At 35.4% G+C, this 22,461-nt stretch overlaps 1 protein-coding gene across 1 annotated transcript; it reads left to right on the forward strand.

Annotated features, from left to right (window-relative positions):
• The first annotated feature begins 3,174 nt into the window (after positions 1 to 3,174).
• zgc:194930 (uncharacterized protein LOC557813 homolog) lies at positions 3,175 to 22,097 on the forward strand. The gene is made up of 3 exons (XM_052560829.1): positions 3,175 to 3,523; positions 13,296 to 13,348; positions 19,943 to 22,097. Exons 2-3 carry the CDS (start codon positions 13,317 to 13,319, stop codon positions 20,646 to 20,648), a joined length of 738 nt encoding a protein of 245 aa, XP_052416789.1. The 5' UTR covers positions 3,175 to 3,523; positions 13,296 to 13,316; the 3' UTR covers positions 20,649 to 22,097.
• The last annotated feature ends 364 nt before the right edge of the window (positions 22,098 to 22,461 follow it).

Below are 22,461 nucleotides of genomic sequence, written 5' to 3' on the forward strand. Positions count from 1 at the left end.
TTGTTCACAGACTTTGTCAGTGGCAATGTTTGTCAGTGTGGACTAAATTGGAATATGAACCAAACTCGTTAGAAAATCTATCTCATGATAAGAACATTTGAACAGCAAGCTTGAAAAAGGTGTGGAGCATTTACTTACGGCGTACACCAAACGCTTATATTGTATTGCTGTAAAAGTTATTGTACAATACAGTTCATTGACTCAAAGGATATCTTTCAGTTGTGATCATTTGTGAAAGATCATGACCTCATTAAAAAGACTAACAGACCAATGGGCAGCAGACAAAAAAAATAAACAACACCCATGCAAGACATTAAATATGTGTGTCCTGTTGTCGTCCTCACTATGCATTTGCACCATGGTAACATGGACAGTATTTTGAGTGATAACCAAACCTGTGATGCAGTATTTTCAATACACCCAGAACTGTTATGTATACTCAAATTAAAACTGCTGAATAAATACTGGCATATAACAAACATTTCCCACAAATGGAAAAACAGCTCCTTCAGATATGTAATCTGTAACATGTAGCAGCGGTGGGCGCATGAACAAATAATAACTTCTGAGCTAATACATATACTACTAGCCTAAGCCAGAGATAATTATAACATTAACAAAAGGGAAAGGGATCACCAAGATACACGTACATATGTATATATGTTTGTTCTTCTTCTAAGTCCGCCTATAAGTGAGTTATGTTCTGTTTTATACTGAGAGTACTTTCTATCTACTAAACCTGAGATGAACCCTCAGTCAGACAGACCTGTTGAGATCACTAGATGTAATGTAATATATTATTTAGTTAATTTATGAGCATCTTAAATAGTGAGCACTATTTCAAATATTGACACAAGCCATTTTTGAGACACACTTTCGGCCCTCACAAGTATAACCAAACCTGTTCACCCACTAACACATTTACTAATTTGGCCAATTCTGTAACCCACACCCTAAAACAAATATAAAAAACTTTCTGGATTCTTTATATATATATATATATACATATATATATATATATATATATATATATATATATATAAAGTACAGACCAAAAGTTTGGACACACCTTCTCATTCAAAGAGTTTTCTTTATTTTCATGACTATGAAAATTGTAGATTGACACTGAAGGCATCAAAAAAACTATGAATTAACACATGTGGAATTATATATGGAATTATATACATACAACTGAAAATATGTCTTGATGAGCTTCAAGAGGTAGTCACCTGAAATGGTCTTCCAACAGTCTTGAAGGAGTTCCCCGAGAGACGTTAGCACTTGTTGGTCCTTTTGCCTTCTGTGTGTGGTCCAGCTCACCCCTAAACCATCTCGACTGGGTTCAGGTCCAGTGACTGTGGAGGCCAGGTCATCTGGCGCAGCACCCCATCACTCTCCTTCTTGGTCAAATAGCCCTTGATGCATTCAGTGTGACTCTACAATTTTCATAGTCATGAAAATAAAGAAAACTCTTTGAATGAGAAGGTGTGTCCAGACTTTTGGTCTTTACTGTATATATATATATATATATATATATATATATATATATATATATATATATATATATATATATATATATATATATATATACAGTACAGACCAAAAGTTTGGACAGACCGGTAACACTTTATAATAACTGCATGCTATTAATCATTAGTTAAGCATTAGGAAACAGTTAATTCATCATTTATAAACCATTAATAGACATTTATAAGCAGTTTATAAATACAGATATAAATGCTTTATACCTGATTTAAAAGCATATCTATAATGTGTTTAATAATTGTTTTTTCATACTTTATTAATGATCAATTTATCATTTCTAAATTAAGTATAGCATTATTTACACACCAGTTATTAAGGAGTTGTCAATGGTTCATAAGATCACTTAGAAATTGTAAGTAAATGATTAATAAACTATTTAAATGTGCATTCATACATATTTTTATTCAGACATATAGTAATAGTTACTTACAGTGTTAATAAATGGTTTATTAACATGTATTTCAACTGTAATTCACGGTTAATTCAGGTAGTTATAAAACATATGTAGTTGTTAGTTAACTATTTTTGTGAGCTCATCTAAAGTGAGGACTATTAATGCCTTGTAAAGCTTTTACAAATGAGATTTAAAGGCTGTTAATATTTCTATGTTCTGTATCACTGTGTGGTGTTTGTTTTCTGTTTTTTGTTTAGAAGATAACTGAGCCTTTAAATATCCTTTATAAATGCTTTACAAGGCATAACTAGACTCACTTTAGATGAGCTCACATAAATAGTTAACTGACCACTACTAAATGCTTTATAACTACCTGAATTTACTACATTTCTTGTGATCTTATGAATCACTGGCAACTCCTAAATAACTGGTTTGTAAATAATGCTATACTTCATTGAGAAATTATAAATTTATCATGAATAAAGTATGAAAATACAATTATTAAACACATTATAGATATGCTTTTAAATCAAGAATAAAGCATTTATATCTGTATTTATAAACTGCTTATTACAGTCTATTAATGCTTTATAAATTATGAATAATCTGTTTACTAATGCTTAATTAATGATTAATAGTGTGCAGTTATTATAAAGTGTTACCGACAGACCTTCTCATGAGAAAAAAAAGGAGGATATTTTGACCTTTTTAGACACTCAGAAATCAACATTACATGACGCTTCCTTCGGTTACACAAATATATCCAACTGTCACCTTCAACTACTGTAGCATTCAAAGGAATGAAGATCACTTATCACAACAAGTAAACCTATTTGAACAAATGATCACTTACCCCATGGCATCACACACTTCCTCACTACTGGTTAATATTAATTAACATTGTAAGCAAATGTATCCAACGACGAAGGGATGGCTGAGATAAAGCCAAATATGTGGTCCGTCAAGTGATCATAACATGATCATAACACTCTGATATGACTTAAAGTAATAAATAAGTTCACTTTTACTATATTTATTGCAATAATCTGATATGAGCATTTGTTTTTGTTGGTTTAATTTGTTCTTACGCACTTGAATGCACCTGCCCAACTTGTCTAACACCTGCTTATACTGCATGACGGTCATTTGTGCTGCTGTAATTATTTTCCTGCGTGCCAATGGTTTAAACTGTGTTTCCCGGTCCGCTGAGTTTTCCTGATCCCTCGTCACATGGTTTGTCATTACCGTGCCGAGCACAGGCCATTACTTGGACTGCCATCTGAAATTGAAACGGACGTGTAGAGGAGGCACGGCAGAGCGGAGTCACGGGGGACCTTCCTTTACTCGGAAGCAGTAGCACGGGAGGGAAAATAAACACAAGGAAGGAGGAGGAAGCGGCTGCTATGAGCGTGCGACGTCTTCTGGCCATGGAAGAAGTTTTTGGGACACTTCGCTTCTTGGGAACGCTTCTCTTTTAGTATATTAGGACATACGAAGTGGGAAAATAAATGAACGCCGGAGTTCCCAGTGAAATTGTAGCCACTCTGGCAAACAACTGCCACACCTTCGTCATCAGTGTAACAGGTAAAGGTTTTCTCTTAACGCGCTTCATCATGTAAGAGCTCAAGTTTTTCCTCGCACCTGTTGCGCTAAACTCGATATAGGAAGATTAAACATTTGTCCAATATGAAGTTACATCTTTAAAAAATAAACAGTAGATAAAATCTAATTTATTGTCACTTTTGGCTGTATCATCTTCATCCATTTTTTTTTCTGGAATATGAGGGAGATCAACAACGTAATAACCTGGAGCTTAGTTATTTTTGGTTACTGGTAGTTGAAGCTTGTTCTTGTATCTTAATGGCAGAAGAAACACGGTTTTACCTTGTCAGATGGAAGTGTTGCAGTGAACAGGGTCTATACTTTTTCTGCTTGTTTGTATTGTTGAAAGTGTAGTTCACCTCAAAATAAAAATTCTGTAATATTCTCACCCTTACATTAAACCCACATTACATTTTCCTTCTATGGAACACAAATAGAAAACACATTTTCCCTTTGTTCATGGTGACTATATATTTATGTCTTCTAAAGCCATGTGATGCTTTGTGTGAAGAACAGATTGAAATGTCTGTTGTTATAAAACCTTCCTTTTTCAGTGAGCGATTAATGAATGTGACTGGACTATTAAATCATAGATCTCTTCTCTTTTGAGTTACCATTTTCTTTTCGTTGGATGATTAAAAAGAAAAAAGAAAAAACAACCAGGGCATTCTGTAGATTGTCTTTTGGTTCAGATGGGATTTAACAACATGAAGTGAATGCTTAAATCTCTCTTTCTGCCAGTATCTTTGCTTTGGAATGTAAGTTGAGCAACATAAGTGATTCATATGAACTGAAGTTTGGATATCATTTGTATAATTTTAAATGTGGTTAAAGGCATTATTTTTACTGTAAACAGATGGCGGAAGGAACAGGCTTTTACGCTGTAGGTGAAGGTGTGTAGTTTGTAAAAGGTGTAGTTTTTCTGCCCTTGGGCAGTTTGGTTTGAACTAATTAAAACTGAATGAGCTCTAGACTTGCTTTTTTGCACAGTGTTTTCTGGAAAAGAAAAAAAAGCTGTTAAAACAAGGAAAGAGGAGCCTAAATCATTAGAAAATGTTATGCTTTTAGCAATTTTAGAAATAATCTTTTTAGGAATGTTTTTAAGTGCTTCATTTGATAACACCTGAAAATTAGCTGGTTTTTATTGAGCACCAAGAACATTTTCTAATCAGCATATTTGATGAACGATATTTACAAAGGATCATGTGACCCTGAAGTCTTCAGTAATGGATGCTGAAAATTCCCCCTTGCCATCATAGCAATAAATTACATTTTCTTCAGATTGTAATAACATTTCACAATATTACTGTACTGTATTTTCAATCTAATAAATGCAGCCTTGATGAGACTTTAAAAAGATAAAAACAAATATTAAATAACAGCATCATTTTGGACACTTTTAACATTGAACTTAAAGCTCCTAAGCAATTTTTGTTATTTTTATATACTTTTCATGTTGTAAAGTCAATTCAAGGCTTTGTCAGGTAGTCAGTCTCTAAGGGCTCGGTAGGCTTGTGTTACTGTTTACAGTAGCTGTGAGGGGGGCTGAGCAGGTTTATGCAGTTTGTCTAGGTGTTTACAGTCAGACACATTGTTTACTTTTGAGCAAGGTCTGCTGTGCTGAGTAAGGTGTGGTCTGATGTGCCCTACAAAGGCCACCGGGCCTCGTGCTCTGTCAGGCTCAGGCACTTTACCTTGATATTTACACTACTGGTGTGTACACAGACTAGCCTATATTGTACATCTGAGTGTGACGTTATGTATTACAAAGCAACATCCTTTTCCATGGTTTACTATTCAGAGTTTTAATCTCTCCATCTCTTTCCCTTTAGCCATTTCCTCCTTTTTAAGCATGACTCTGTTTGAAGGGCAGCACATTTAACTGCGATAAGAGTTCAAAATACATGTTGTGAATCCCAGGGCCTGTGTGTTAACATTTCATCTATTTTGTGTGATCTTATGACTGTGGATCTCTGATTGTGATCGCTAGTGTTACATAGACTTCATTTGTAGTCCATGTACTGATGCAGCATTCACAGATTATTGTCACTGTAATAACACTGTAGTTTTAAAACTCAGTGTATTTTTAATAAAGTGTAACTTTATTTTAAACATTATATGTTGTTCCCAATTGTGACCCTAGACCACAAAAACAGTTTTAAGTCGCTGGGGTATATTTTAAGCAATAGCCAAAAATTGTATGGGTCGGAATTATACATTTTACTTTTATGTCAAAAATTATTAGAATATTAAAGGGGTCATATGATGCGATTTCAAGTTTTACTTTCTCTTTGGAGTGTTACAAGCTGATGCATAGCTGATGCATGTGCATAGATAAGAACCCTGAAGTTGCAAAGACTAAAGTCTCAAAACAAAAGAGATATTCTTTATCAAAGTTAAGACTCTGCCACACCCCCTAAAACGTCTCATTCAGTAACGCCCTCACATATCTATGTCACTACGTGGAAATCTCTGCGTAATGCTGCCCAAATGTTCATTTAACCGCAGTTATTGCTGAAGAAGCCATGTCAGGGAGATGCTGTGTGTATCTAGGTGAAAGCAAAAGCACTTTATTTGGTCGTGCGAAAGTAAATACATCTTAGGAATCTAGTCTTTAGGACAGCTACTGTAAGTATGATTTGTTATTAGTTTAAGTATTTGCTATTGACTGTTAAAATGCAGAGTTTTGGGCATCATTTGTGAGTGTGCACCTGCGCATGTGTGTGAAAGAGACACACACAAAGTCTTAACCGTCCGTGTCTTGTGTACTGCAAACACATATAAGCTTCATTACTCTGTCTGTCACGTGACTCTGTTCCCCTTTCGGGCTTGAACTGCTGGTAAAACAAAGGACATTATTACATTTATTTTGAAAGATGAAGCTCGTAATTATGGAAAGGGGCATTTCATTAATTCTAGTATGCTAATATTCTAATATGCTGATTTGGTGCTCAGAAGCATTTTTCTGTAACTATCAATGTTGTAAACAGTTGTGCTGTTTAATATTTTTGTGGAGACTGTGATTTTTTTTCAGGATTCTTTAAAAGTAAAAAAAAAAAAATCAAAAGCTCTCTACTGACTACTGATCAATTTAAAGCATCTTTGCTGAATAAAATTAATAGTTTATTTAAAAAAAAAAAAAAAAATCTATCTACAAATCAGCAATCCTAAGTCCAAACCAACAGTCTATGAATTAGCTCATTATATATATATAATGTTCAAATTTTTTGGTGCACATCAAGTGCATATATTTAATCGTTGAATAGTAAATTTTTCAGGTTTGAAGTGTGCAAACAATTAAAAACACGCTCAAAAATGTAATGTATTTTATTACGTCTTAACCATAACCTCTTCTTTAATACAATCCCAAAAATGTACTGTCAAAAAAATTATCTATATTGTTCTCTCAATGTAGAAAATGCTTCATGTGGTAACATAAATTTTCTTCTTTAATTCAAATGAGAAATAATATTTATTATGCATCAAACATCAAAGCTCCAACAACAAAAGTTTTTTTTTTTTTTATAAATTAACACATAAGAGCCAATATCTTAAACTGAAACAGCTGGATAATAACTAGCAGTGAGTGTTTGGAAGTGCCTCACACAGGATGTAAAGTGGATCCTTGTTTTGTATATTTAGCGCTGTATTAAGTCATGATATGGGCATTCTCAAGAGGGCTGATGCTGTACGCACTGGTCTTCTGCTAATGAGGCCATGGCAACAGTGTCCAGGGAAACACGCCCATATTTGGCCACATTTCAAGCCATATTTAAAAGGAGCTTTGAATGCATTTATATTTTACACAGAGAGATATGATGTTTACATGATATAATATGGAGAAATGGAGTTTGCCATTTAGATACTCTTTTTTCCCCAACTATTTAAATAAAGATAAAGGGGAAATATGAACTGAAATCACACTTTTAAGTTTCCAGAGTTGTGATGGATTTTTCATGTTTCTTCATGTTAATGACCCTTGTCAATTTCATGCCATCTGGCTGTTTCCATATGGCATAAATAAAAATGAAGAGGAGCATAATGCATGCTGAGAGCAAAAGAAATTCTAAACCAGTTTTCTGACTTGTTTAAACCACACCTTCACGAATCTGATCCCTCTATGTAGTAACCCTCCACCCATACAAGACCTACACATCATCCACACTACACACACACACACACACACACAGTATACTGGTAGATAACCTAATATCATTTACCATCTCTCTCTCTCTCTCTCTCTCTAGCTTTCTGTTTTCTATTTGTGTATTACTCTATGCACTTTGTGAAACATTGACACTATCATTAATGTAAAAAATAGTGTTTACGAGTAAGCCATTACCCCAGAGGAGTATATCTAAATTTAAGTCCTTGTAAATGACCCAGAACTGTGTGTGGCTTTGATTTGTGGAAGTATAAGTTCAGTTCTTTCCTGTTTTTAGATATAGAGGGTTGTGTAATGTTTTCACTCATAACATAAACCAGGATTTTAGAGTAATAAACATAACTGACTTGCTGCCACAACAGAGATCAGTGTCCTGTACAATTTACAATTTACAATTTACCCATCCACAATTTACCTATTTGCTGTGTGCATTTAATGTAAGAATTATATAAATTATATAAAGTAAAGAATTATATGAATGATATAATGTTAAGAATGATATAACACAAATAATATATATATATATATATATATATATATATATATATATATATATATATATATATATATATATATATATATATATATATAACAGAATAAAAACATAACAATAAAAACATACATATATCCACACACACACAAATATTAATTATTGCATATTGTGTACATAATGTGTAAAACTGTGATGATCTAAATGAAGTGAAATAATAAGTGAAATTATTGAATGAAAATGATTTATAGGCTATTATTTTGGTCACACTACAACATTTGCCTCAAACTCTTAGGTAGTTGTTAAGTTTAAGTAATAAGGGTCACATTTCAAGGTCCAGTTCTCGCTATTAACAAACCTTTAACTATGAATTTTGCATCAATAAACTCTTAATTTGCTGATAATTAATAGTTAGTTAGGTAGTTGGAATTGGGTAGGGAGGTGGTGGTCATGCAGAATGTGCTTTAATAAACAGCCAATATGTTAATAATAGGAATGCTAATTAGCAACTAGTTAATAGTGAGAATTGGTCACTAAACTAAACTGTTACAATGAGTAAATATGGGCTTTCAGAATAAAGCATTAATATGTTATTTATAAATACTATTAAACAGCTAATATGCTAGTAATAATATGCTAGTGTTTTTCATTTTTTATATAAATTATGTCTCCTGACTCTAATTTCCATCAGGATCGACCATTACCCCAATAATGCTTTTTCAAAAGTTGGTGTACTTGGTTATCAAGGAGTCTACAGTGTCAGTGGAATATAAAACGTGATTAATATATAAAAAAAAAAAGTCATGCATAATTTCCTATCAAGCTGTCAAATTGTGCAAACAAATATGCAAATGTTATTTTATTGTGTTTATGTAGAATTTATAAAATGGTAGCTATGAAATTAGCCTTAGAAAGACAAAGGAGTCTGTCATTTTATTCCAATAATGATTTCCACTATAGAATTCCCTTAAAACAAAATATAATACTACTATGTGTGGTGAAAATGTTTATGACCTTTAGACAAATTGAAAAAATGTGAGAATTCTTGAGTGATGATGCGTCTATGTACATATTTTCAGTAGACAAATTAAATTAGTAAGTTTGGTGAAAAGGTTAAACATCTGATTATATGCTGGTTCAAGCAGTAATAATAATAAAATAAAATAAAATTGAGGAAAGCGGCAGCAGCTTACAGGTGTTTGTGAGAAGATTTCAGTGTGTCAGAGCAGTGTGTAGGCCTAAGTGAAATCAGCTGGTCATTGATAGCTCTAATTATCTCTTGACACTGGTCTATCTGGCAGATTGTTTGACTTTGTTCTCAACAAATTGAAAGGAAATGAACTGTTAGTGGCTTGTGCGTTTGTTTATCTTGGCTGTGGAAGGCCAGTGCATGTGTGTAGGTTTGGGTTGGCACACACACACCGCAGCTGAACCAGTTGAATGGATTTAAACATTTGAGTAATGCTCAGAGCAAAGCACCTTCTAAAAAGTGTGTGTGTCGATCAGTAATACTGTAAATCTGCCTTTGAGCTTAAATACGTAAGTCTGTGATTTAATGCTATCAAAGTATGTGTGGATTCCTACCTGTATGTGTGTCTTGAGTAGGTTAAGGGCTGAGGAATGGAAAAGCCCCCTCATTTTGTTGCAGGAGATTAAGCATCCGTCACTTTCAGAGCGCAGGCCAGAAAGTCGAGCTGGAGGGCACACATTCTACAGTGATGAGAAATTCCCTTCTCCAATTTATTCCAATGGCGAAATGTCTGCCAGTGGTATATAGGATAGCTCAGATCTCAATCTGCCTCGGTTTCAGCCCACAATCTCCAGTAATCTCTTCAGGAATCACCTTTCTCCAAATGGAACATTTCAATTCTTTTGGATCTAGAGTCCTGGATATTCCATTCATCTTAACTTTGTATCAAATATTTCTGCAATCTGTTGATCTTCTGGTCCTCTTCGTTGAGACTGTTCAGTAAATACTGTAATGTGTTTCATAAAGAGCATGGAATTCTTGATGGATTTAAAGAATAGGTTTGGCATGAATCAGCTTTGTATTGTTACAAATGTACAGTATTATGCAAAATGATTTTGCCTGCACACAGATATATATATTCACTGTATTCAATACTTACTACACAATATATGGTTATTTATATACTTGAATATACATGGCTATAATGGCAAGAGAAATCAATGTAGATCTTTAGAGAAAAACTAATTAAACTTCTGCTACTGCTATGTTTCTGTCCTCCGCCATATTTAAAGTTTATGGCTCGCCCAAATCAGAAATTCAGGTATCAAAACTATATCAGTTGCAAATACAACTAGAGAGACCATTCATTTGCAGTTTCTAACTAGGAAACTTGTATTCACGATAATTACAATAGAATATGAAGGCAGACGAAAAAGAGCGTTAGACAAAAGAGACATGCAAAATGGCTGTTTTATTAATATGCATTCTTAAGTCTCTGACAAGATCTTCTACTACGTTATCTACACCTGCCAAGGTTCAACTCCAATGGAATGGAAGCCTTTAAAGAATTCCAGCTGCAACATTAGGAATGTGTAGTTTGTTAAAGTAAACAGTTTTTCTTACTATGAAGTAAATATGATTTAATTTGTTCTTATAATAATTGTGTTGTCACATTATAGATGAACTACACCAGAAACTGATTTGTCATTGTATTTATGGAAAGGAAGATTGTGTGCTCTGTTGTAAAATGCAATAATCTCTAGCAGCTGACAAAGAGGTTGCCAGGTGCCCGTGTCATGCTCCTGCTGTCAAACAGGTGTCTGCTGCGTACCACATCTGGCTGCTAATCACCTAGCAATACTCCATCCAGTTTATGCGTCCATGGCAATGGCCTGAAAGCTGTGAAGTGAGAGTGTGAAGTTTTAGGATAGTTTTTGTATAAACATATTCCAAATGTTGTATATAGAGCAGCTTTGTAATATAGTAAATATAATGACATTTGCATATAATGCATTTAAAATTGAATTAATGTCACATCAAAACAACAGAAGCCATATTTTTGTCTTTTACTCAAATAAGACAAATCTTGAGTTCTTACACAAACAGAGATCACATATACACAAAAGAAACAACCGCTCTGTTCAGAGTGAAGAGTGTTGCATGTTGATGTCTTGTCTACGTGCAGTGTGTTTTGAATTTTTCCACTCGTTAAACCATTTGCCTTTCCGTCACACTGACTTGCTTGCCAGTAAACCTGTACAACAAATATTGCCTAACTTGATATACCTGTAAAATGTTCTTTTATTTGTATTAGTTTCAAGCACATGTGATGCCACGAGTGAATTACATAGGTGATTCTTGCTTCCTTAATACTAAACTACATGACATTTAATTGCATTCGATTCTGGTACAGATTATTGCTTTTACCCATAATGTTGTGTAAATAAGTGCTGTTAACTAAATTAAAAGTATTACAAAACACGGCTAACTAAAATACATTAAAAATAACTAAAAGAAAATGAGAAATGTTGCCTTGCCTAATAACTGAAACAATTTTACAGTGAGTACTGAAATAGAGTACGGGAGCTGTGATGTCAGAACCCAGAAGAGTAATTTGCTGCTGGTTTCTTTGAGATTTTCTTATGGGGTTTTATAATGTTTTTTTGTTTTTTTTTTAATGAGTAAAATAAAGGCTGTGGTAAATGTTACTTTTTGTTCTTCAATGTAAATTACACACAACCATAATCAAAAAAAACATTCTGATGCGGTTATGTTAATTTTTGAAAACATATGTTAGATAATGAAACTAGATAATGTTTGGGCTGTGAGTGTGTGTAGTTTACACTGTAGAGCAAAATCTAAACGTATCATCAAATTATGTTTACCACAGGCTTTATTTTACTCATAAAAAAAATAAATAATAATAATTATAAAACCCCATAAGAAAATCTCTAAGGAACCTGCGGCTAATCACTCTTCCAGATTCTGATGTCATAGTTCCCCGTCTTTATTTCTAAAATGGAAATAAAAATATATTCAAGCTACATAAAAATATTAAAAAGCATAAACTAATAAAATGACAAAAGCACATCAAATTATAAAAACGTAATAACACTGATGTAAATGATTTTCACTATGTAATTGTGTTGGATTCTCCCACACTTATTGGTCTCTAACACATTGGGACACGTGAGGTGACTGTTTTCCGTGATGCTTTCTGTCTCAGGAGAAAGAGAGCGAGTCTGGGAGTGTCTTTGTCCTATTAGACGGATCTTTTCCCAGACTGAGCTATCAATTATTTACAAGGCTACTTGCTCATGAAAAAGCGCAAGAAATGCCAAAGCCTGAAATGGCACGACAGGCTGTGGAAAGGTCAATACATCTTTGTTGCTTTTCACAAAATGAGCATGTATTAATAACATTGTATTTGACCTGCCACTGTGAGAAGTAATCCAGAATGTCACAAACACATGTGACTGTCCTTGTGTCCTGAAGCCACATACCTGACAATTTCATATGTCAAGTTTACGCCATATGCCACGTCAATATGAAACCAAATCAAATGTCCTTACGGAGTGCCAGATATTGATATAGTTCTTCTGAAAGATCATACCTGTTTCTATGTAAGCATATCAACAGAAACTGACACTGAGTGTGCTTTCTTTGAAGGGTGAGTAAAAAAAAAAAAGGTATGTATTACTGAAGGCGATTTAAAGCTGACCCCAGTTTTGGTTCATTTGGTTGATGTGCACAAGCGAAAAGTAGCTGTATCCACTTGTAAAGATGGTCTGCAGTGGTTCACAATTGTTGGCACACTGGTTTTATCGTATTCTTTGAGTTTCTCAGTTCCTGTGTCAGCAGGTTTATTTACACAGACATAAGCGTGATCACGTCCTCATGTTCTAACAGCTGAGGTGAAGAATTAGCACAGTTACTGAATGGCCCTTTGTTGAAAGCATGTTCACTCTCCTAAGCACTGATTCAGCTCTGGATTCTTCAAATACCTTTTTAATAAATGCAACTTGCGTATTTCAATCCACACAATAGTCTACGTGGTATCTCTAATTCACTTTATTAAATTATATGTACACACACAAGCACACACTAAACCGGTTTTGTCTTTCCACAGGTTTTCTACACAACTGTCCAGATGGGTTGCAGTTGCTGTAGGATGTTAAAAAGGTAAGACTGAAGGTATAAAAACAGAAAAAGTATTTCTATCCTGAAGATCCTAGATATTTCTCACATCACTGCTGTTGTTTAACAGCTCAGTCAGACTTTAGTCTCTCTAAAGCTGACCTGGGATCAGTTTTTTTTTTTTTTTTTTGGTTGAAACTGTGGTTCAGTCTGCCAGCACTGCTCTGTTCTCTGTCAATAGACATATTATTTTAGGATCTTTCTCTTTAACATTTATGTGCATTGTTTTGATGCAGTAAATATAGACAGATATTCACACTCTCAAACCGCCCTTTAATTGCTCAGAATGTCACATTTCTGGGCTTAGTTTGAGCTGCAAGATTTGCCTCATGCACAAACTACAAATACATGCTTTCTTTTGGCATTTAACATTAGTTGTGTAGTCTGACTGGCTTTGTGTCAAATCTGTTGAACAACACCCACACATTTTAACTTGATATATATGCACAGGCAAAGAGGAAAAGTATATAAATCGAAGTGTTTAGTAAAGATAGGCTCCTTTTTACTTATTTCAAGTGTGTCCAATCCTGCAGAGTTTAGCTGTAACCCTAATCAAACACACCTGAACCAGATAATAAGTCTTCACAATCACAGGAAATATGGTAAATATCTATAGAAAGGTGGCCCTCCAGCAGCAGAAATAGAAACCCTTGATGTCATTTTTTTTTTACATTGTACAAAGGGTTGTATGCAGTATTATCTGAAAAGAGACACATTTTCAAACCTCCCCCGGGAACAGTATACAGTATTGTTCAAAATAATAGCAGTACAATGGGACTAACCAGAATAATCAAGGTTTTTCGTATATTTTTTTATTGCTACGTGGCAAACAAGTTACCAGTAGGTTCAGTAGATTCTCAGAAAACAAATGAGACCCAGCATTCATGATATGCACGCTCTTAAGGCTGTGCAATTGGGCAATTAGTTGAATTAGTTGAAAGGGGTGTGTTCAAAAAAATAGCAGTGTGGCATTCAATCACTGAGGTCATCAATTTTGTGAAGAAACAGGTGTGAATCAGGTGGCCCCTATTTAAGGATGAAGCCAACACTTGTTGAACATGCATTTGAAAGCTGAGGAAAATGGGTCGTTCAAGACATTGTTCAGAAGAACAGCGTACTTTGATTAAAAAGTTGATTAGAGAGGGGAAAACCTATAAAGAGGTGCAAAAAATGATAGGCTGTTCAGCTAAAATGATCTCCAATGCCTTAAAATGGAGAGCAAAACCAGAGAGACGTGGAAGAAAACGGAAGACAACCATCAAAATGGATAGAAGAATAACCAGAATGGCAAAGGCTCAGCCAATGATCACCTCCAGGATGATCAAAGACAGTCTGGAGTTACCTGTAAGTACTGTGACAGTTAGAAGACGTCTGTGTGAAGCTAATCTATTTTCAAGAATCCCCCGCAAAGTCCCTCTGTTAAAAAAAAGGCATGTGCAGAAGAGGTTACAATTTGCCAAAGAACACATCAACTGGCCTAAAGATAAATGGAGGAACATTTTGTGGACTGATGAGAGTAAAATTGTTCTTTTTGGGTCCAAGGGCCACAGGCAGTTTGTGAGACGACCCCCAAACTCTGAATTCAAGCCACAGTACACAGTGAAGACAGTGAAGCATGGAGGTGCAAGCATCATGATATGGGCATGTTTCTCCTACTATGGTGTTGGGCCTATTTATCGCATACCAGGGATCATGAATCAGTTTGCATATGTTAAAATACTTGAAGAGGTCATGTTGCCCTATGCTGAAGAGGACATGCCCTTGAAATGGTTGTTTCAACAAGACAACGACCCAAAACACACTAGTAAACGGGCAAAGTCTTGGTTCCAAACCAGCAAAATTAATGTTATGGAGTGGCCAGCCCAATCTCCAGACCTTAATCCAATTGAGAACTTGTGGGGTGATATCAAAAATGCTGTTTCTGAAGCAAAACCAAGAAATGTGAATGAATTGTGGAATGTTGTTAAAGAATCATGGAGTGGAATAACAGCTGAGAGGTGCCACAAGTTGGTTGACTCCATGCCACACAGATGTCAAGCAGTTTTAAAAAACTGTGGTCATACAACTAAATATTAGTTTAGTGATTCACAGGATTGCTAAATCCCAGAAAAAAAAAATGTTTGTACAAAATAGTTTTGAGTTTGTACAGTCAAAGGTAGACACTGCTATTTTTTTGAACACACCCCTTTCAACTAATTGCCCAATTGCACAGCCTTAAGAGCGTGCATATCATGAATGCTGGGTCTTGTTTGTTTTCTGACAATCTACTGAACCTACTGGTAACTTGTTTGCCACGTAGCAATAAAAAAATATACTAAAAACCTTGATTATTCTGGTTAGTCACATTGTACTGCTATTATTTTGAACAATACTGTATAATCTGGGTGACTGTTTAGGGTGAATAGAAAGCAAGTTCCCAGGCTTTTTTTTGGATTAGGTCAAATCCTGCGGCTGATAAACATTAGCATTCTAGTCACGTCTCTTACTAGGTAAAAATTGCATTGCTAAACATTGTGTGTTGTTTTGATGGGGGTAATGTTTACTAAGGGTAAAAAATCTCTTCCCCCCAGGTAAAGTGGAAAATTCCACTTTATCCACGCTGAAATTGTTCAACTGAAATGGATTTTGAACCGATGTGCTTAAAAATAGAGAATTTATAATGAAACTGTATAATGAAAATTGTCTCATGTAATACACTAAAACAAAAAATACAATAAATGTTTGGAATATGACAGAGAAGACTCACAATGTCCAGACAGATGAATACACGAACACCTAAGGTTGACATTGGCTCAGTAACATGCCTCTCTTTCCATGTGGATTTTCGGCAGACAAGGGGAGTGAAAAACAGAAGGATCTCAGCAGGAGGTGTCTGACACAAATACACCAGGATCACTTGGCACACACACACACACATACACACACAAGTTGAGATTTGTGTCTCTTATTCTTATGTTGGTTTTATACTTTCCTATTTAATACCTGTTTGTTGTATAATTTGGTGTAAATACAGAAATTTTAATATTGTGTTATGTAATAAGTAGAAAAAAACAAACCCCTAAAAGAGGAAGGAGGACACAATGTGATGTTATCACTCATACACCTGTTTGTTATTTTTCCCATATTGTTTCGCTACACTGGTTGTGCTTTCGTCAGTAAAGCTCTTTGCCTGGGCTATGTAAATTATGAGTGTATTCAAATGTCCTGCACATATCAGGTTCCAGTATAACCCAAAAGAGGAACAGCATTTTGTATATTATGACGAAATTGACAACCTGAATTAACTGATATATGGTAGCTATTTGAAGATTAGCAATGATGGTCAAGATCGGAGGCTAGATAATTTGATAACAATTAGGTTTGTTTGTCTACCTGCTTTTGAATATTGTTATGTTATGCCAAATTATTATCCATATATTATACAAATATATTATATACATATTACATATATGTTTGACAGAAAGAGTCCAACCACGTTTTGTTGTTATTTAGGGGTGACTGATTCTTAAAATAATGTTGCCCTTCTGCAGAAATGTGGATAACTGATTATTTCATAGTCAGAAAACAATGTTTGAGGAAGTGAATTTACAATCTGAATATAATACAGGGATGTTCTGTCTGGAGAACCACTTTCCTGTTAGCTCCAACCTGCTGCAGCACACTTGTCTTAAAGTTTCTAGTGATCCTGAAAGTCTTTATTAGCTGCTTCAGATGTGTTTAATAGAGTGCTGCAGGAAAGAGCCTTACAGTTTTTCTCAATCGAGTTGACACATTTCTGCATTCATAGCAATAACACAGCACAGTAAGCAATCTATGTTGGCCAAACATTTCAGTTTTACTACACAACGAAGCGCTGCATTTTAGAGTAATGCATTTATTGAAAATAGATACTAACATAAAAACTAAGTGTGTTTTCTGTTCATTTGATAACATATTCAACTCTACATGCAGACATTAAAATCTTTATCATGACATTCTTTAAAGGGTTACTCCACCCCAAAATGGAAATTTTGTCATTACCCCACAAACCCGTAAAAGCTCAGTTCGTCTTCGGAACACAATTTAAGATATTTTGGATTATCCCTTTAATAATTTGTATATCAATGAGTTTCCTACAAAAAATGATTTTATATATTATAAGTAAAAAAATATAAATAATAAATGTACTGAAATCACTGAATTAACTGACCGATCATTTCTCACAAGTCATGCACTATGACTTGAGTGTCATGATGGCCAATCTGATTCTATTCTCTTCTGTTTTGTTGATATTGAAGCCAGCTTCATCAACATACAGCTCAGCACTAGGCATAGAGATGCCTGAAATTTTCCAGAGTGTAATAGTATGGATATAATATGGATATCGGCCGATATTTGGCGTTTTTTAATATTGGGCGATACATTTTTCTGCTTGGCCGATGTGTTTGAGGCGGTACTTTTATTTTGCCTGAGAGCTCACACTCTCCCTCTTGTTCGCCATCATCATTAACAGTTCTGCCTAAAACGGATATAAGTCTGTTTAATAATCAGATAGGACGGTTAAACAAAAAAATGTATGCATACAAGAGGTATTAAAACGATTCATTTTATATTATTAGTAATAGAATGGCAAACATTATAATATACTTTCTCATTTGTCGTCAGCATTATGCAGAAAATGCATTTATATCATTTAAACAAATCTTTGAATAGCTAATAAACATTTAATTTAATAAACCTTGCAAACTTAGTTCAACCCAGCCGTGAGATCTTGTGAAGTGTGCATTTTTGTCCAGCATGATCGCGTGATCTTTGTGTGACAGTTGGTCCTCGTGAATTGAATGCTTTAAACTTTAAACTCGTGATTTCAAATTATGATGCACTTTTTGCATTTGCCCTCTGTCATATTAAAGTGTGCTGTATGTAAAATGAATGTTACCCTGGCTTTATTTGAAATATATGATTCCCAATGCACACAAATTTCGGTTCGATTCAATAAACTGGTTGAAAAAAACGGTTCAGCGGTTCTTTTACGCTCAATGTAATGACGTCATTGCAGATGACGTAATGGAATCACGTCTATCAAACATTCAAATATATAAAGTCAGTAATCAATTTTAGTCAGTTAAAAACCTCATCATCATGAAACGTTTACAATTAAGTTTTGCAACAACGCACCCAAATACAGTAACAGCAATAATGTGCATATGAGGATTTAAGTCTTGAAGATATAAAGTAAATAAATTAGGTCTCAATAGTGCAGAAACCATGATCCACTTACTATACATAATCCATTGCGATGTATTTGTTATTAAATGAGCTTACGTTTCGCCAGATTGCCCTTCATTCAAGTCCTCGGTTTACCCGCGCTCATAACATAAGCACTGAATCAGTTCAGAATCAATCACCAAAAGAACCAGTTCGTTTCAGACGCACAGTGAGTCAGTCGGCTTTACGTTGAATCATGCATGGGCAGTATCATCAGCCCCTCGGTTCTCGAATCGGACACATCCGAAAGAAACTGTTCTTGCTCCGTCAACTCCTCTTCTACCATGTCCTCTTCTCCTCTCATCTCCTTCTACCTCTGTTCCTCTCCCTCTAATTACACCCTTCCCTCGCCCCACTCTGCCACCTCTCTTTATTTACACTTCTCTCTTTTCCCCCTCTCATTTTTGTTTTGTCTTTTCCCATTTCCCCTTTTACAATTATTGTAATTGAGATAAATGTGTAAACAATTAGGACATTAGCATTTTCTTTGTTGTCTGCAATGCTCAGCAGATATTAATTTGGGGCTAATTGAAAACATACCAAGTACAACTGAAAATGTGGGAAAAAGTTCCAATTATCTACACATATAAAAGTTTTGGCTGTGTGAACTATTGCGTAAACATTTGAGAATTTTGTGCAGTGTTTTGACAAAATTATGCATGCGATTTGTAATTTGTAGGAAATTTATGAAAACTTACAAGGACAATTAGAAAGTGATCAGATGACTGTGTTAACTGTTTTGTGAGCAGTGACTTAAATTTGGAGAAATGTGTCAAACTGACTGAAAAAAACATACAAACAAAAAGTGTACATCATAAAATACATAAGTAAAACCCTACTTTTTAAAGCTTTTGGTTCTTGAAAAAGGTGGTTGCTAACAAATGGCTAAACGGGACTAAAGACGTTGCCAACGTCCTCAGCAGGAAAACGTATCTACTCGAGCACTATATTCTGCTATTACTGCCTTGGAGTGTTTATAATTGTACTCTAGCAAACTATTCTAACTCAAAATTTCCAACTTATAGATGTTAAAGTTTTCAGTTTTCAAAAGCTTAGCTTGGTGACATTAAGGTCATGCAATCATAGTGTTGTTCCTTTACAGCTTACTAATGAAGAATGGGAGCTCCTGACACTTTCTTAGTGCTGTTAAAATAAAAGTCCTCTTCTTATCAGTAGATGTGTTCATTAAAAACTTCAAATGTATTGGTCAACCACTAGTTCTGCTTCAGTGTTATTTGACTTTATTTGAATCTTAATTGGGTTATAATGATTATTTGCACCATCAAAAGTACATTTCATTAAACTCTCTTCCCAACTGCCTCTCTGTTTCAGTTACATTTATGACCCCTCAGTCCCTGTAGAAGTTCCTGGTCGGAAGCGGGACCCCACCAGCAGCTCTCTTTATCAATCTCATCAATTCCCAGAGGAGGCAGACCACATTCCCAAGAAGCAGGGCTTCCACAACCTAGCATACAGCACCCATCCCAGCCCGACCAAACTTGACATCGACAACAACCACATCAACCGGCTCCATGCTAACATTCCAGACGAGCAGATCCCATCGAGCCCAGCGGAGGGTGACCCAAGTCTTTACATCCTCCAGCCCGAGGACGAGGGGACGACCACCTTATGCGGCAATCTGCCCATACAGAACGAGTCGTTGTTGGGAACGGAACCGGGCAAGCGAGAGGACAGATTCCGAGACTCTGGGCTGGGCGGCGGAGGCATAACAGATGGGACAGATGGATCTGATGGATACCCCTATGGACAGGAAGATGAAGACGAGGACAGGAAGAGCAGGCTAGCCAGTACTCTGGACACGGCCGATGAGGAGAGTGTGCTGTCTGTGGACATGCACACCAGCAGTACGAGCCTCTCCTCAGCAGACACAAAGCTCATGACAGAGGAAAGAGAAAAGAAAAAGCCCTCGATCAAGAGAGGAGAGCAAGAGATGGATTGTGTGAGCGTCACAGACTCAATGGTGGCAGAGGCCTTGGCCGCTCTGGATGCGGCGACTGCGGGAGAGGATTCGGAGTGATGTCAGGTGGCTCACTAGTTAATGGTGACTACGAGGGAGATTTCCATACTCACTCTCTCGCTCACCCTCTATATTTGAATACAGCCAAATAAAAGCGCTCATGAAGCCTGTAGTTCATTTTATTTTCAATGGAAAAAAATCAAATGAAGCCTTGACAGCAGGAACTGCTGCTTGTTTACACAACAAAACCGACCACTTATGAGACTTACTTGAGCAAATGAAGGTCATGGACAAACTCAATTCTCAGACCAAACTGACTGGACTGTTGCACGATTTTCCTCAGTGCTGTTGTGTTCACAGCATCGTAATGAAATAAGCTCCATTTCTTATCGTCATATATTATTTCTGCACCATAACATAATGAAAGCACTCTTCTTCTGTAGCAACTGGTTGGAGGTGGGGCTAAATCATTCATAATTATCGTCATACGCTTTCTATACAAAGAGGTGGTGAAAAACAAATAAGCCAGTGTCCTGGTGTGGGGTTACTTCTGTGCTTAATGCACTTTTAGAGACGTTGTATGATTATATGATCAAACTGTTTAATACAGTGAAATCAAGTTCATTCAATCTCAGCAGATCAATATGCTATTTCTTGCTTGTTGTTACACTGTGAATACATCATCAATGCCCTCATAGAACTGTAGGATGACATGCATTTAGTTTTTTCACATAAATATACAGCAAGAATTGTAGGTGGATCTCATGAAAACATTTCAACCAAAAATGAAATTATCTTTTGCATAGAATCCATGTTTATTCTGCATTGTAGATGACGGTTTTTAATTTTTTAATTAAATACTTAAATATATAATTATATTATAAACAATACATTTGAAGGAGAAATGCTTAATTCAAAGCATCTTTATGGTACAATGGTAGCTCAATGTATGCAAAACATAATTTCTTTTTCTTTAGATTTTGCAATACGATCCATTCATGAGATTTATCCTTATATATTTATGTTGTCGTTGCACTTTGTACATTTCAAAAGCAGTGGCGTGTTGAAGAATCAGATCAGTGATGGTAGTTGATGCTATTAACTGTCAGAGGCCTGATGAAGAGAACCCTGCTAGCTGTCCCGTATGACACTCATCTCATGCAGACATTTCTATACATTAGTGAAGAAATATATTTATCAGAGAAATGAATGTAACCCCCTTATACAAGAAATTATTCATTTTTTCTTCTTCTTCTTCTTAATGAAGGTCATTGAGTATTTCCAAATGTTTTACCAAGTATGCATTGGTTTGAACTTTATGTATTGGTCAGAATCATTTCTTTTAAACCTGTTAATGAGTAAATGTTATTGACAGGAACTGATTTTCTAATACATTAAGTGCACATTCACAGTGAATACGCTGTTTATATTCCATTCTTTCTGCCTTTACCAGAGGACTGAATTGTCACATGAACCAGGGGAAAATAAAAACAATGTGCTTGATCATAAGACTTGCGATGCAATCTGTTGACTTTTCTGTCTTGTGGTGGATAACGATGCCGTAGGGCCTCTTATATAACCCTCAAGCCCTCAATGGCCAGTAACATTGTGCTGTAATCCAAAGAGATCAGATATTGGGTTTGTGCAATTCTGCAAATACTGAAAAACAATTAAGATACACATTATATTCCAGTGACACTTTTAATGAGTGTGGAGGATGAAAATAAGCAAACTTTGATTGGCTGTAACATCATATACTGTAGAACCATTAAATTACCTCAAATCTTTTGAGAATGATTTTAGTCCGTAGAGTCTGTTTTACTATTCATCAGTGTGTCTTTGTCTCTTTCATCATCTGGTTTTGATACAGCAA

The sequence above is a fragment of the Carassius gibelio genome, chromosome B7, assembly GCF_023724105.1.
Source record: "Carassius gibelio isolate Cgi1373 ecotype wild population from Czech Republic chromosome B7, carGib1.2-hapl.c, whole genome shotgun sequence".
Classification (NCBI taxonomy): Eukaryota; Metazoa; Chordata; class Actinopteri; order Cypriniformes; family Cyprinidae; genus Carassius; species Carassius gibelio.

Bases quoted from the DNA above. Each gene is read 5' to 3' on its own strand.
- zgc:194930 (XM_052560829.1), top strand. From the start codon at position 13,317: ATGGGTTGCAGTTGCTGTAGGATGTTAAAAAG. The intron at 13,349-19,942 runs GTAAGACTGAAG...TCTCTGTTTCAG, and splicing joins TGCTGTAGGATGTTAAAAAG to TTACATTTATGACCCCTCAG.